Genomic DNA, 17,013 nt, shown 5'->3' with positions numbered 1-17,013 from the left:
CCATTAGCCTGGTGGGCACCTTCATGTGAATAGGGAAAACAGGAATTAACTACCAAAAATGCATATTAGACTACAATGAATAGAAAGAACAAATTAATAAAGGATTGCTCTGTCAGAGAAGGGTTAATGAAAATATTAATAAACGAGTCCTAAAATGCCTTAACCTTTAAATATCAGTGATAGTTAGAAAAACTAAAGAAAGTTAAGAAGAAGACTAAAATAATAAAACTCTAATATGTAGATAATATAATGTGCATATTTGTATAAATACCGCTTAGTGCGTTATCTTATCGGTAATCCGTTAACCCACAAACTCGCCAATAACCAGATAGTATATTAAAAAAATATTCTTTGAAATACAAAATTATTTTCAATGTATCTTACGTCGTTATGACAAAACACTTGAGTTATGTCCAGAGAAATATGGATGAGTAACTTTAGAATACCTTCATATAGTATAGGCAACATACAGGGTGTTCATTTGAAAACTTCCCACCACAGATTAGATAATAGCTTGTTTAAAAGGTTTTTCGAAGTCTTTTATTTTGAAGTTTGATTTTTTAAATCGGTTGATTCGTTTTCGAGAAAATTAGACATCAATCCGCTTGTCACTGAATCCATTGAAAACCAAATCGATGATGATGGAAACCCTATACTTGGTGAGGCTGAAATATATTTCCAGCAAGACAGCGCTCCTCCACACTATGTTCTTCCCGTTCGGCAATGGCTAGACGACGAGTTTCCAGATAAATGGATAGGGCAAAGCGGGCCTATAGAATGGCCTGCTAGATCTCCTGATATAACGCCGTTAGACTTTTTTCTATGGGGTCATTTGAAATCTATTGTGTTTACTCCCCAACCTGAACGTTTGGATCAACTTCGTCAACGCATCATCGACAGCTGCGATGATATCCCACATGTTTTTGAAAATGTCCGTCAGGAATTTGAACATCGCCTATATCATTGTTTGGCCAAAAACGGGCAACATTTTGAACACTTATTGAATATCCCTTGCCATTTAAAATTTTTAAAATTACTTCACCCTCTGCCCCCAGAGTAAGTAATTTTAGGCTAGAAAGTTGTCCCCCTTGACAAACCTTTTGACGTATTTCGGCGTTTTTTTTTTAAACAGTGGTTTTCGATAAATCCGTGGTGGGAAGTTTTCAAATGAACACCCTGTATATAGCAATATAGTAGGCACATACTATATTACCTGCAACTATATTAACTACAAACTGACAATTACTATTAAAACCAATATTATCTACTTCCAATTTCTCTTTAAAAAATTTAAGGAAACACAAGTCTGTTACCTTTTTTTTAATATTAGGTTCTGGTAGGTAAGTTTGGTATGGTATGGTAGGTATTAAGTTCCTCATGTTACACTAATATGAAGCTTTTTATTCAAATATGTAAAGAAACTATCATTAGTATATTAATTTTTGCTTATAAACAATATATATGTGATAGAACATTGAATAGACTTAAGGTTTTGTTGTTATAAAAAAATATATTGTGCCAAGCACTAAAAATATCACGTATAGTGCTCCTGTTTTGTCTAAATTACCACCATACGGTAAGGTAGCATATAAAGATTGAAATAAATAAATAAATGCATTTATCGGATACGGGTCACCAAAAAAATAGAGTTTAAAAAGAAGGAACTTTTAAAATTAAAGTAAACTGAAATTTTTAAAAGTTTGGTCACATGCCAACGTTAAACCCACGTCTCAATTTCTACATATATGGTTCATCGCATAGGTTCATTATCGCTAATATAGGTTTCGTCCAACTGTATTAAAATTTCTAGTACGTGAAGCATAAGTAGATCCAATGCTTAATTTTATCATTGTCTTTACTTGACTTCACATACTGCGAATTTTAACCCACATGGAGAAAACCTACGTTAGAAATAAGTACCTTATTCGAACTAGGATCGATGCTACAGCAGGGTGACTGAAAACTTAAAGAGATTTTGCAGTAACGGCGATTGAGGGAACCACATGATTTCCGTTGATTAACTAGAATTCTATGGCAGGGTTTCAATAGCTTAGGTCGTTAAGCGAAGTACCGGTACAAATATAAAATACAGTAGTATTATTAGGAAAATCATTGAGGAAAATAATATACTCCTTACAATTTCTTCCCACAAGCGAATTACTTTGATATAATTTGTTTGAGACGCGTCCAAGGACTTAGTGTATGGTCTGGGTATCAGCCGAGCGTCAGCGTCTATTTGAAATAAGTTTATATTTCTGCCGCGTTCCCTCTATGAAAACAGTCAAGGCAGAAAACTGGGAATTCTGCTATTTCATGCTTCTTTTATTTAGACACAGACAGCTGCATCATAGTTCTGATATTGAGCATTGTTTCATATAGCGTCGAGTTGTTTAAAATGTCCTTGACCTTTCGTAAACCTCGTTTAAATAAGTTTTTACTGAATACATATCGTGTGAAACATGATTGTAAATTAAAATAAGCCTGTCTCGACTCATGCGAAAGTCATCTGAAACTCACTTGGAGGCCATAGAAAAAACGCTAAGTTGAACGCAGCACGCTCCCCAAAATGCATTTTACTTAACATTATTACTTTTACATTATAAGTAAGTTTCCAGTTTTAGTCTGTACTCCTAAACTAAAACATTATTAAACAATCATTTGTATATCACAAACATTTCTATTAAGATATATTTTGCCCACTATTTACAGCATTTTACTTGTACTTGATCAGAAAAAGCAATTTTTCCTAAGCCTTTTCTTTTGTAGTGGCAATAAAATAGATCCTGATGCATATGGATGTTTAGCAGCAAGTTTAATGCGTCTTGATATTATGACATTACTAATACTTTTTCTTCTGGAGCGAAAGCAAATTTCGACTCCGCCAATTGATTTCTATTAAAGTATAGAAATTGTCATTAAATAGTATATGACTAACCGAGGGAGGAAAAACGGAAGGATGCTCAAGATTGCATGTAACTTGGCATTTCATGGCAAAGGCAAGTGTATGTACGATGGTGGGGTGGAAAGTTTCCAGCCTAACCTGAAGATAATTGTTTGCTTGTATTCTGTAATACGATATCTCACTAGATTGTATATAATTTATCAAGTCGATTGTTCTGTTAATATACTTTTGAGAGTGGAATAAGACATTTCAATTGTTTACGTGAAAATAGACAAATCAGGGAAGTGCATGGTCATTAAATACTTAAAAAGCCATGACTCTTTCAGCCGGATTCCCACTGAAAAAATGTTCCCCATCATATAAGACGGTTAAAGAGTGGATTTTTGAATTTAAGAAAGGTTGTACAAGAGCTTCCAACGAACCACGTTCAGAACGTCCTGTTGAAGTCAGGACTCCCGTTAGGCCGACCGTGTTTTGGAATGCGAAAGGAATTAACTTCATTGATTTTCTGGAAAAGGGTGATTCACTGGTGGCTTTGAAGTACGAAGGCAAAAATAAACAACTTCACCAGTTATGGTGAGGTTATTATGCATTGTTAAATGCACCTGCCCATTGATCTCTCGCTTCGATGGCTAAAATCAACAAATTAAAGTTCGAACAGCTCAACCAGCTTATTTGCCAAATTTAGCCTCCAGTGACTACCATTATTTTGTAATCTTAAAACGGGCAACGGGGGAATCATCAATGCTAAAATGAGTACTTTGCGGAACTTAACTAATCGAATTATAAAAATGGTATTGAGGAGATTATGTTAATAAATAAAGTAAAAATAAAATTTTTGTTGTTTTTCTTTATCAGGCCTAAATTTTTCTGCCTACCCTCATATTCTTGTATTTACCAACAAAAAATATGGCGTATTAGTTTTTCAAAACAGCTCAAAAAGCCCAGATTCTTCATGTAAAGTATATTTTTCATATAACAAATTCTTGTTAGAAAGAAATGACAATTGATCATACTCACACAATGTTTGCATGCTTTGTATCGGGCTTTTGCCCTGTAAGTACCTCATTTTCCTTATCAACTTGTATGTATTTTCAAACTCATCATTTGATGAATAAAAAAAGTATTTATATATGTATATACCTTTACTAGAATATAATAGTAACCGTAGGTTTTAGACTTAAAATGCACTTACTAAAACAACACCAGTGGTCTGCACTTTCATTATTATTTTTTACCGTTAGTCTTACAAGCTAGACTACAAACTAAAATAAAAATCACAAAGTGAAGATTAGACATAATGTATTGTCTTTAGTACAAACGTTTACATGTTCATAAAATTCTGATTTTTTGGAATTCTCTATGATTACTTACAAGACGTACAGACTTGGGGTTATGAAGAATAGAAAAAGCCTTAGTTCATCTATGTTACGATAAATATGAATTGTGCCTGTGGTTATTCAAGTAGTTAAATGGGTCACATTCAAAAAACCAACCCACACAAATGTTTTACCTCTAAAAGAAAATTTTGCAAAATTTATAAAAATTATTATTCCTACTATAACAATATTAGTATGGGTAATAAATTCAACATAAACATAAACCATTGGAACGTGTATCGTTAATTCCATGGAAAATAAAATTCCTGACAAAAACCTGATTATGAAAAATAGGTTGGGGTAAATAGTTCAATAACATTAAACGGGAAACTTGTGTGAGTCAAGTGTTTTATTAGAAGAAGACACGTTAGCAAAATTAAAAGCAGTCATTTGCGCTAGCTGAAACAGCACAACAAATTGTTTCACAAACATATTCACCATAATAAATACGTGAATATAAAATCTTATTAGAGCTTAATAAAAATACAAAGAATACTTAATTTTTAAAGCTCTAAAGAACTTAGTGCTAGTAGGCCGGGGTAGGTAGGAATAAAGTGAAGCTATGAATGACAGAAATGTTTTGGAGAATTTAATACTCATTTACGGACAATAAAACAGTTTTTCTTCCAGCCATTGTTAAAAATAACTTGCAAATAATTACAAGAAAGGCAAGATATGGCTCTTAGATGTGTTAAAATCAAGAAATTTAATAGGATATAACAGGATATATTCAAATATTAGATTTTTCAGTAATTCTAAAAAATAATAGATAAGGGTAATTCTCATGAAATGTTGTAATGTAAGTTCATACCATAATACTTTTTAAAAAGAGACCTTTTTTGCAGTTTATTTCAATAAGGAATGAACTAGTGTTATACAGGGTGTCTCATACGAAATTTAAGATTTGAAATTATTCTGACGTCGGGACTGCGCTAACGAGATGGTTTAGATAGATAGCGCCTACATGCGGATTTTGGTTACGATGATACCGTTGCCAGCAGGGCAACGGGCGTGTATGCTTAAATTGTTCTTTAGGTCGAACGTTTCTTACACCCTGGTACGCCAACGTTTTTGTGCATATTTCAAGATACCGTTGGCAGCATTAATGAACTGTTGGATGAATAGATTTCGAGCAACAGCTTCTACCATAAATCACTAACTAGCAGGTAAACCCAGAACGCCAGCCAATATTGACAGTGTACGGCGTGCCGTTCTGTGGTGTTCGCCTAACGTGGACGTCTGGTCTGCACAACTAGGGCTATTCTAACGAAGTTCTTCTCCTCCCTGGCGTTTGTACTCCAATGGCGGTTTTCCTTTCCTCTTCTTTTGTTTTAAAACTCCTTTTCTTTGTCTGCTCCCTTCCAAATCGCCACGTGGAGATCTTTCCAGGAGACTTTCTATTTCTTTATACTGTGTCCTCACGCCCTCGCTATGTAGGGTGATGTGAGGCTCTTCTGTTTCGGGGCAGAGTTGTATTGAAGTTTCCTCTGCATACTGCTACTGAGGTCTCTTTCAGCTCCAAATTCTTAAGATTTCAGACAAACTTCACTAAGTAAATATGACCGCCAAGAGCTGAAGAACTCTGGAATAATAGGAATCTTCGCTTACAGGACCTAGTTCCGGTTGCAGCAACGACTTTTCCGACTGGCTAGTGGAATTCGATTTCCACAGTCGGGGTTTCAACGCCTTTTCCCGCCAAAAGGGAGCTACCCAAGCCGCGATGCGAATACCACGACTATTAAAACCGACTTTCAAAAAAATTGATACGGCGTGCTGTAAATCGTCATTCCACGCGGTCGGTTCATAAACATGTGCAATCATAGCAATTGATGCGCTAGTGTTCACGAATATTGCAGAAGGAATTACACTTTCACCCCTATAAGCTTCAACTTTGTCAATTTCTGAAACCGGGAGACCATTTAAAATGAAAAGCTTTGGCCGAGACAATGATGAACAATTTTTGGAATGAAGGTGGTATCGAAAGTACTATTTTTAGTGATGAGGCATAGTTCCATATTAAAGGATATGTGGACAAACACAATTGCCGATATTGGGCCCAAAATAATCCGTTAAAAAAAAATCAGTGAAAATTACACTCCAAAAAAGCGACCGTATGATGTGCCATGTCCGTCTTGGGGATAATTGAGTCATAGTTGTTTGAAGATGGTACAGGTCGTACGGTTACTGTGAACAGCCTCGTTATTATACGCCAATCGTTATTTCAGTTCCCTGGCTATGACGACAACGGTGGATAGTATCAACAAGACGGTGCCACGCCACATACTGCCGCAATATCTGTTTCCTGGCACGATTATTTCCATTAATGAAAATATTCCGTTTTTTCCAGGATCCCAGGCCTGACCAGGCTTGGTTTTTTTTCTATAAGGATATCTGAATAATGTCGTCTATACCTATTTTATAATGTGTAGGATCTTTTCACTCATTTGATACCACTGGGAGAGTCCTACAACTAATATTTTTCAATAATTTTTAGTGTTCTCAAATTCCTCATCCGTCGAAGGGCAATCTGACTACCAGTAGTCTATCTAAAAGATGGGTGTGTGTGGTCGCTATCAAAAGCTTTTTTGAGGTCTGCATGGATTATTCTTTAAAAAGATTATTAGAACAATATGAGAATAAATTGCACTACTTTTGGCATAACTGACAGAACTAGAAATTGATTAAAGATCTGGTAAGAGTGTAGGTCTGTTATTTTTCAGCTGTCAAAAAAGTCTACTAGACACTACAAGAATCTTACTGAACTGAATTTACTTGCTAATACTCGTTTGCAGTTATTGTCAATAATAATGTCCATTTTTTTGTAGCGTCTGTTTTACCTATTCTTTTTTATCTTCCTTTTTTTTCCCTATAATGCTGCAATAATCTTGAGTCTATGATAATAGCGTAAGTCCCCAATACATTTAGGTTAATGGATTTATTTATGTTTAGCCAGAAGCTATTCATCGATATTGATTACCAAACAACATCCAGCAACTGAAAGACAGTATTTCTAATGCTTTACGTAACATACCCGTACAGATGTGATACCCTTTTACGAAGAAAACGGATCAGCAATTAATTTACTTTTATTACGATGTTTTTTTTTAAACAATAAATCTGCATATTTAACTTATCTAGCAAGTATCTTAATATTGATCTAGAATAATTTGAGTATTCATTTTATTCCTTTAAAACCTTAAATCCATTATGAGACACCCTGTAGAGCATTCCAGATTTTTTGCACTAAACATTTAAAAAAATCACATTCGTGATTGTTCACTTCCGTGTTAATTTCAAGTGGAATAAAATTGTTCAGTTTGGTGATTGTCCTAACATTATGCTAGATTCACTAAGAAATTGTTAAGAGTACAAAGAAGTGTATGTCAGTTCAGATGAAGAAGACTTGGTCTAAAAATATTAAATTGGATTTGAGAAACATCCATGTATATGCTAAGAGGCAGCCTGTATCAGAATTTTCATTTAATCAGAAAGATGTTAGCCTAAAGTCTAAGCAAAATAACTTTTTTGTTGTTCAACTTTATACGCTAAAACATATTAAACATTACATAGGCATTGTACAGACAACTGAAATGGATGACTACCCTGATTATTATCTTATTCGCTTTTTTAAAGAAAGCTAATAAGCTATTTGGCTACCCAATGATATTTCTTTAATTTAGAAAGGGGTTATTGTGTTTATACTCTCTTTGACACCTAAAACCTCGTAATTGTAAATTGTCCGTTTTTTATGACAAAAAATAAATACTGCCTTCACTGATTTATAGCAATATTTTTTAACTAAATACAAAAAAACTATAAAGCTCACATTCTCTCTTACTTTGCATAAAACCATAGATACATTTCTTAACACTTGTCGAGAATTACCCTTAAACGTTTAAGAAATACTGATATAAAGGATAGAATTATTAATACTCCAAAACAATGTCAAACATAAAAAGTGTGATTCCAGTACCTACCCTGGACTAAATATCAAGTACAGCACAAAAAGCTATACATCTCATAAGCATATAACACAAATCAATCATGTCATCTTCCAATATGACCCATATTGCATTTTCATATACAGTTGCTATCAAACTTTTTACCGGTCCCTTTTATTTATTATCATCAAGATTTTTATAACATTTACAACATAGAGCACTGGTTGTCTATTTGGTAACTGTTTAGTTCCATATAATTTACTTTTAAGTTCCTAGTTACAGCGGAAATCTATTTTAGTATATATAACACGTAGTATCAAAAAACTATAAGAAAACTCGTGCTTCATGATTACATCAAAAGATAAATTATATAAAACCGTTCCTACTTTTAACTGCAAATAAACTTTACAAAAATAAATGATTAACTGATAATTATTGTATAATATATACACGCAGTAAAGGTAAGATTAAACGTTTTTTTGTGCAAGCCCATCAAGTTTGAGGGTTTTAAAAAAAATTTGTACCTATTCCACTTGCGCGCTAATTTCATCAAAAATGGTATTTTCATAGCAGTAACAATAAATAAAAATGTTTTCCATTTATCAACTCTATGGACCAACATTTATACAGTATTAATATTTTATAGTCAAGCCTTTCGCACAATCAGACTAAAGTTCATAATATTCTATCTGTATAAAAATGGCACATTAAGTGAAGCACACACTTGACACTGATTACATAAAATAAAACAGTTATTTAATTCATCACAATATAAGTTCATTTTTCCTCTGCCAGCCCACAGAATGGTGGGAGAAGGGGGACGTGTATTTAACGGAGCAATCACCTGTCAACTGTTATTTAATAGTAACTTAAACCAGATTATACTCTCGCAAGTTCGACTGTAGGATTGTATCTTTGACAGCTGCAAATACGAACTTTATATTTTCAGTGTCTGTAGCACAAGTAAAATGCGAGTAGATAATCTTTTCACTATCTGGATTCAATTCGACAAACATTCTAAGGATAAACTCTCTAGCTGCTATGGCATCCCTTTGGGCTCCGTCGTATTCGGGAAAATAGTCAACCAGATGAGAATACAAAATTTTCTCTTCTAACAGATCCTTTTTATTTAAAAATAGTATGACAGATGAATGCTGGAACCACGGGTACGTAATAATAGTTTTAAATAATGCCTTCGACTCTTCCATGCGGTTCTCATTTTCAGATTCGAAAAGGATCTGATCGTATTCACTCAAGGCCACCAAGAATATTATGGAGGTGACATTTTCGAAACAGTGAATCCACTTTCTCCTCTCTGATCTCTGGCCCCCGACGTCAACCATTCTAAATATAATGCTGTCTAAATCAAATGGATACTCAATAATTCCCGTGGTAGGAGCTCGAGCCCTCAAAATGTCCTGCTCGGTAGGCAAATAGTCTGGAGCCTTTATCCGATCTATATCACTCAAGTAGTATTTTGCCGAATCAGTTAGCTGATACTCCCTACGCCTGTCGTAGCATTCAAGAATACCGACATCATTCCAAAGATCTTTAATGGCCTCGACATAAGGACTCTCAAAAGTTGTCACAGTCTCATAGTCAATGCTCTTGATTAATTCAGCCTTTTCGCGGTTAGCAGGATCGCCATACTGAATCTTGAGCATGTGCATGGCCTTTATCATGCTTTGCATAGCCATAAATATGTTCTGGTAAACCAATTTGATAAACGACCGTTTATCATCGTCCGAATAACCTGCACCGTGAATAATACGCATCTGCTTTATAAAAGTGGACTTCCCGGACTCACCAGTACCAAGCAGGAGGAGCTTGAGCTCGCGACGTGCGTCCCTTTTGTCTCGGCGCAGCTGCTTTTCAATCTCTGCATTAATACGCTCCTGCTCACGTGCCTCGTCGGATTGAAAACACTGTGGGCACTGCATGGTTAAACGATAATCGACGCCCTCAAAAGAAATCTTCTCTAGTTGGGGAGGCGCTGCTTAGTAGTGCACTTTTGGGACGGTCCAGACGACCTTTTTTCTTGAACAAAAGAGAAGTGTGTGTTAATTATGGATCCACTGGATAGGTGACTGGACAGTTAAAAGTAAAACGGAAAATGAAGAAAGGGCTGATACCTAAATGCATCTGGGAGGTATGAGGGGCGGGGATACAAGTAGCGGCGCCGAAAGCAGTGGCTAATCCAGGACGGTCTGTACATTTCTGGTTGAACATGTGATTGAATTAAAGTTTAACAAAACACAAAGATGTAAAACACAAAAAAAGCATTTAAAGCAAGTTCATGGTGATGGTGATAGTGATAAGATTATTGTGTTATGGAAGTCTAACCAATAAATACTAAAACACTTAACGACGTCTAACAACACGACACTAAAAGTAAATTACAATTTTAAATCATACAACCAAAATTTTACAAATTAACCCATATTTAATAGAAGACATAAAAACCTCAAGGCAAACATACTCATAAGGGATAACAAAAGTAAACACAACTAAAAATATATGTTTTAACGAAATATAATAATTGATGTGGTATTGAACACCAGACTTAAGGTAAAATACAACATAATATTTAAATAAATAGTGTTATGCAGAACTTAGTATTATTCTTATGTAATTTTATTTACCGGTAAAGTTAAGCATAAAAACTTCTAGATGCCACCTGTTTGGTCCATCCATTAATAGTACCAAAAATGTTTGGTCTCTAATAAAGGGTGTTTCAATAAGAACGCAAGATGTAAATTGCGTGTCAACCATGTCACATGGTTATGACGTGACACATCGAAAGTTGACAGATGGAGTTAGAAAAGAGCCAATTTTCAGCGTGGAATTGCTAAGAATCGCGATTACCCTTTTGGTTGACAGCTTTAACAGGTAAGGTAAGAGTATAAGTATAAGGGTATTGAAATGAGGTCAAATTTTTTGTTCCTCCAGAGCTTGTGCCACTCTTTTCTCGTGAATAAACTGTCGTGCCTTAATAATATCTAAAATAAATAATAAATACTGCCCTGTTAATTTGCATGGGTGAAGCTTTTTTCCAGAAATAACTTTAAATTTTCTCTCCTTCAATTTAACTTTTCTTTAGTAAGTAACGTACCTTTATTATTATTTTCATATGCGATAATTAAAAAGAATATAATATATGTATGTGTAACAAATATGACATAACATAAAATTTTGAACCTAGGTACCATCAAGCAAATTGCTTGCCGTTTTCATGTTCTTAAATACTACCTGCTTTTTATTGTATGTTTTTTTTTTAGACTAAGGTTTTTGACAATTTTATACATATAATTGTGTGTATATTTGTATATAAAAATTATTTTATTTATGTATTTCGACCAAATTGTACAATTTGATAATTTGTACAGTATTTTTGTTTTGTTATGTACCTATTTACTTTGTGTCTATTTTGTCTGAGTATTTTTTTTATGTTTATTTGTTTATATTTGTATTTTTTTTTCCTTTAGCTTTGTCGATAAAATGCAAATTTTCTGACAATTAAGCATTTTGATTTGATTTGACTACTTCTTCTTGATAATTTTAAGCTAATTGGTATTTAATAACACATAATTAAAAAAATGATAAAGTTAAAACATAAAGATTTTAAAAAATATCTAAAGGCTGATGATTACCTCGATCTTAGGAATTGTGTGAATGTGGCAGTAAAGGCAGAAAAAAGGCATATTATTAATATGCCTTTCTTCAACACTTGTTAATAATCATTTTCTGGATAGTGTGCCTCAATTACAGATTGATCCAGATAATTTGGATACTTTTCTTAATTCCTCAATCGATGGGGAGCCGTTTCATTTTAAACTAGTCTCTGAAAATGAAGTTTATAAAATCATAAACAGTATTAGAAGTAATGCTATTGGGGTAGATGAGATCTCTATAAAAATGTTAAAAGCTTGCATTTCTATTTGCCTAAAACCTCTAGTGAACATTATTAATAATTCTTTATCTTCTAGGTGTGTTCCTGACATCTGGAAAAAAGCCCTTGTTACTCCAGTACCTAAAGTGAACAATCCAACCAATATTAATGAACTAAGACCAATTAGTATTTTGCCAACTTTATTTAAACTAATTGAGAAAATTGTAAAAGGTCAATGGCTGGATTATTTATTAAGCAGAAACATTATCCCAAAATATCAATCTGGCTTTAGACCAAATTATAGCTGTACAACAACTCTTCTAAAAGTAACAACAGATATTGCTCTATCTCTGGATAATGGACAATGTTGTCCCTCTGTGTTGATAGATATGACAAAAGCCTTTGATACTCTCACTATAGAACTTTTAATGGCAAAACTAAGGCACTACAATATTTAGGCAAATGGGTGGTTTAAAAGCTACCTTCAAAACAGGCAACAGGCAGTAAAGCTGACTAATGACGAGGGTGTGGTAACTTCTGGGCGGAGAAATGTAACTCAGGGAGTCCCGCAAGGGTCGGTGTTGGGACCACTTCTCTTTATAATATTTGTGGCTGACTTAATTCATAAAATAATTTACTGCACGTATCACAAGTATGCAGATGATTGGCAAATTTATCTGCCATCATTAGTTGGTTGCCTACCTGAAGCTTTGGATTTAATTAATGCTGACTTACAGAGGATCTCTGATTGGGCTGACAAACACTCACAGGCAATCCTGTTCTCAAGAAATTAAAGTGCCTTGAATAATGGAGCACCAAGTAAATTAAATATTAATGGTGTTGAATTGGAATGGGTAGATCAAGTAAAAAACCTGGGCCTTTGTATGGATAATCGAATGTCAGTTAATGCGCATGTAAATAAGATCTGTCAACAGTCATATTATAAATTAAAGTCATTATATGAATTTAAGGATATTTTGCCTGCTAGTACAAAAAAATCCTTACAGAGAGTTTAGTGCTTAGTATTGCTGGATACTTAAATATTGTATATCGTCCTTTTTTAACTGAACAAAATAAATATAAAAATTTAAAATTCCTGTGTAAGATTTATTAGAAATTTGCCTCGGAGGGTTCATTGGTTGTGAGTGAGCATGTAAAGCAGGTCTATAGTCTTAATATGGCCCAAAGAAGATTTTTTGGTATAAGCTGCACTGTACATAAATTACTTAATTTTCATGAACCAGAATATCTGTCAGAATTCTTTATTCAAAGGGAAGATACACATAATGTAAATATTCGCTATAAAAGCACACTGGCAATCGTATCGTATTAATATATATTTCTGCCTGTATTTACAATTGCCCACCTGCAGAAATTAAAGATTTAGGCATGGCCTCTTTTAAGTCTAAATTAAAAATTTTTTTGGAGACTGCTGATATTTTAATACGAGTGTAACTTTGATTCTGGTATGGTTCTCTGAATGATTTTTGTTCAAATTTTTATTTCTAAGAAAATTGTACTATGTCCTTTTGTTATTTATTGTGGTGGTTATTAAAACACGCCTAGCGGTACTTTCCACCTTGTATGTATATAGAATAGATGTAATTTATTTGTTGCATACAATAAAGATTATTTTATTTTTATTTTATTTTATTTAATCTTCTATAACCTTCTTCTGGAATGTATAATCGAAAGAGGAACCCAAATCCAAAGCCGGGTAATAATTGGTAAATATCAAAATGACAAACAGCTGATTCATGACGTCACGTTTTCCCTTACTCTGGTTAACCTTTAATTTGATAATGTATCTTATATGATACGCTAAAAATATAAATATAATATTTTCTGCAGGTGATAAAATTAAAGGCCACTACCTAGCGTACTATTCGAATGCACTCTATTTTATTTAGTTTTACTACTAGTTTCGCCCTCTATACAAATTTGATGGAACTACGAAATGTTTACTTAGTCGTGGTGGCTGTGTGCAACATCTGATCGTGTCGCATGGTAATTTTATTATATTTTTGACTAATATGTCTAGGATACTCATGTAAAATGTTATTAGATGTGCATTCTATGTTGTCATATATTTGCCGGGGTAATTTTAGACATAATTTCCAAAAAAGTAGCATTTTTATGTCTCCTATAGTCGAATTCCCAAAAATTGCAGTCATTTTTGTTTAGTCTCCTATTATCCACATTACCAAGGTTATAAAAAAAGGGATCGTGAGTACTATGTATCCTCTTATCGTCATTGCTATTTTTTCAGAAAGGTATATCCAGCTATTTTTTATATATTTTTGGCTGTATAATTTTAAAATCTAAATAAAAAAATTAGTTTTTTCAATTCTAGTCGAATAAAGCTAAATTCTATGATAAAACAACTTTTTTTTCAGAAAATAATTGAAAAAAAATGAATATAAGCCATAAAGATAAGATTACGGCCCTTCTTCCTCCTATTACATCAGATATTGACGATGAGGAAGAAAAAATACTCCACATAAGTAATCAAGATAGATTTTCAGAATCTTAATTTGAACAATTCAGATACCGACATTGCTTCTGAATAGGGTGTTGAACCGAAAACACCCTTTAAACACATTCCAAAAGATGATTCAATACCACAGCAATCATATGTTTTTTAAACCAAATCACATTCAAAGACAAAGGATCAGAAAATAAAAGAAACAGAACAACAAAAAGAAGGAAGAACCAACTGAAAAATAAAAAAACCAAAATCAAGCCAAGGAATGCAAAAAAGCAAACGAACATTACATATACATGGTCAAATGAAGAATTTGGGTATCCAGTTAATATACCTGATATCTTTTCTTCTGATCTTATTCAGCTTATTAAGGAGAATACTAATTGATATTCTTGTCACAAAGTAGGAAAATCTATAAATATTGTTGAAAACGAAATTCGATATTTTATAGCTATACATCTCTTGATAGATGTGGTAGATATGTCATCATATTTAGATTATTGGAACAAAGAATGAAGGTTTAGTGATATTGCAGATGTAACGTCTTTGAAACGGTATCAACAAGTTAGAAGGTACATTCATTTTGTCAATAATAGAGATCAGAATAACGATCCTTTTTTCAAATTTCAAAATTCGACTGTGTGAGGATATGAGGTGTGAGGAAGAACTGTGTGCAAATTGAAAATGAAAAACGTCAAAGCATTGACGAAAATGGTCCTATATAAAAAGGAAAAAAGCAGTGCCAAATGCAATACATAAAATCCAAACCAAAAGAATGGGGATACTAAATATTTGTCGTTAAGTTTTGGTGTTGGATAAATGTGTTTTACATATGTAGCTGGTCTTTGCCAGTCGATGAAAAATCCTGCTTGTACAACTATCTATTTTAATTTTTTTTTTCCGAACTTGAATATAAGAAAGAACACCTTTTACGAAATATTTATGGGATATTTGCGCTAGGAACTATAAAAAGCAACAGGTTACAAAACTGTAATTTGGAAGAGGATAGTGGAAGTGTTGAAACAAATAGGTCGAGGTAATAAGACAATGAAAATAAATTACATGTGTAAAATGGTATGATAACAAACCTGTCACATTAGTTAGTATAGTTGTGTCTACTGACCCAGTCAAAGTGCTAAAAGATACGAAAAATCTCAAAAAGCCAAATTCGATGTTCCCTATCCGAATATCGTGAAACAATCTAATGCTCATGGGGGAAGCGTGGATCTTATGGACATGCTCGATTCTCTATATATGAATCCACTAAAAACACGTTGTTGGTATCTATCAATTTTCTCGCAAATGATAAATATATATGTAAATAATGCATGGCTAATGTATCGACGGGAGAGCGAATTAGATAGACAGTCTTTGAAAGATTTTAGATAATCAGTTGCTCAATCCGCTCAATCCTTGAAGCTCGAAGACAGAGTAATTAGTATAGGGAAAAAACTTAGAATCAAATGTTAATAATGCAGCAAAAATTAAGCGAATGGTAGCTCCTAGACCACCACCTGATGTAGGATCTAATAAAGTGAATCATTTTCCAGTTTATTCAACAAAAGATCGAAGTCGATTGTGCAAGTTCGGAGAAACTCGCTGTGTTCGGTAAAAACTCGTAACTGCTTTTGTGGCTTTCATGGCAATTATGTTTTATATTATTTTGACTGTATCTATAAGTAGGTAGTTTATTTTGTAAGAATGTGTTAGTTTAAGTTGAATATTCATTGAAAATAACAATTTTTGAAATATGTGAGTTTTTAGTTATTTGTAGTGTGTCTTATAAGATACAAAATATATTAGAAATAGATCTGTCGTTAATTCGCTGTGAGTCCTATAAGAAACAGCTCGTTTTTTTGACGTTATATTTAAAAAAATGGTTTGCATAAATTTTAATGTGCTTTAAGAGACTTAAACAAACCAAATATACAACTTTTATAATATTTTTTGTAGTGGATGACCCAAATCGACTATTGCCAAATTAAGGGTTAAAACCAGAATGGCAGAAACGCATTGGTAAATGCCAATTAAGAATCACACTATTCGTAAGGGGCGTCCAATGTTCCGAGTTCCTAATTCATCTAGTGTAAAAAAATCAATCAAAAAATTCGAGTACTACAAGTACTGGTTCAGTTAGTGATTTGAAACACACGATACGAGCTCGGAGAGGACGTTCAGAACAAAACATCACAGCAGTTAGCGAGAGTGTGACAGAAAGTCAATTCCTAATCGGCCACAAGAATTGGACATTTCAACAGTTCTCAATAAAGATTTACAGTTGCATGCCTACAAAATCAAACTGACTTAACAACTTGTGCCAGTCCATGAACAGCGAACAGAATTCACCAATTGGATCCTTGAGCAACCTGCTAATTTTTCAAACGAAATCATTTTCAGCATTTTCACCTCGATGGCTT

General features: G+C 33.6%; 2 protein-coding genes across 3 annotated transcripts in view; both read right to left on the bottom strand.

Annotated features, from left to right (window-relative positions):
* The window catches only part of LOC126734022 (vang-like protein 2), a 111,439-nt gene that overhangs the window by 26,635 nt on the left and 67,791 nt on the right, over positions 1 to 17,013 (bottom strand). The window lies entirely within an intron of this gene.
* Positions 4,188 to 17,013, bottom strand: part of LOC126734024 (guanine nucleotide-binding protein G(q) subunit alpha) — an 80,635-nt gene continuing 67,809 nt past the window's right edge. Inside the window, exons 1-2 of one of the 2 annotated variants that reach the window (XM_050437536.1) lie at positions 11,873 to 11,894; positions 4,188 to 10,259 (exon numbers count right to left, since the gene is read on the bottom strand). In XM_050437536.1, the coding sequence (XP_050293493.1) occupies positions 9,092 to 10,162 (1,071 nt within the window). In that variant the 5' untranslated portion in view covers positions 10,163 to 10,259; positions 11,873 to 11,894 and the 3' untranslated portion in view covers positions 4,188 to 9,091. Of the gene's footprint in view, positions 10,260 to 11,872; positions 11,895 to 17,013 lie in introns of those variants that run through there. The other variant, XM_050437535.1, reaches the window with a different exon arrangement.

This window comes from Anthonomus grandis, chromosome 3 (genome assembly GCF_022605725.1).
Source record: "Anthonomus grandis grandis chromosome 3, icAntGran1.3, whole genome shotgun sequence".
NCBI lineage: Eukaryota > Metazoa > Arthropoda > Insecta > Coleoptera > Curculionidae > Anthonomus > Anthonomus grandis.
The sequence above is the reverse complement of the archived record's forward strand: the minus strand, read 5'-3'. Positions and strand labels throughout refer to the sequence as shown.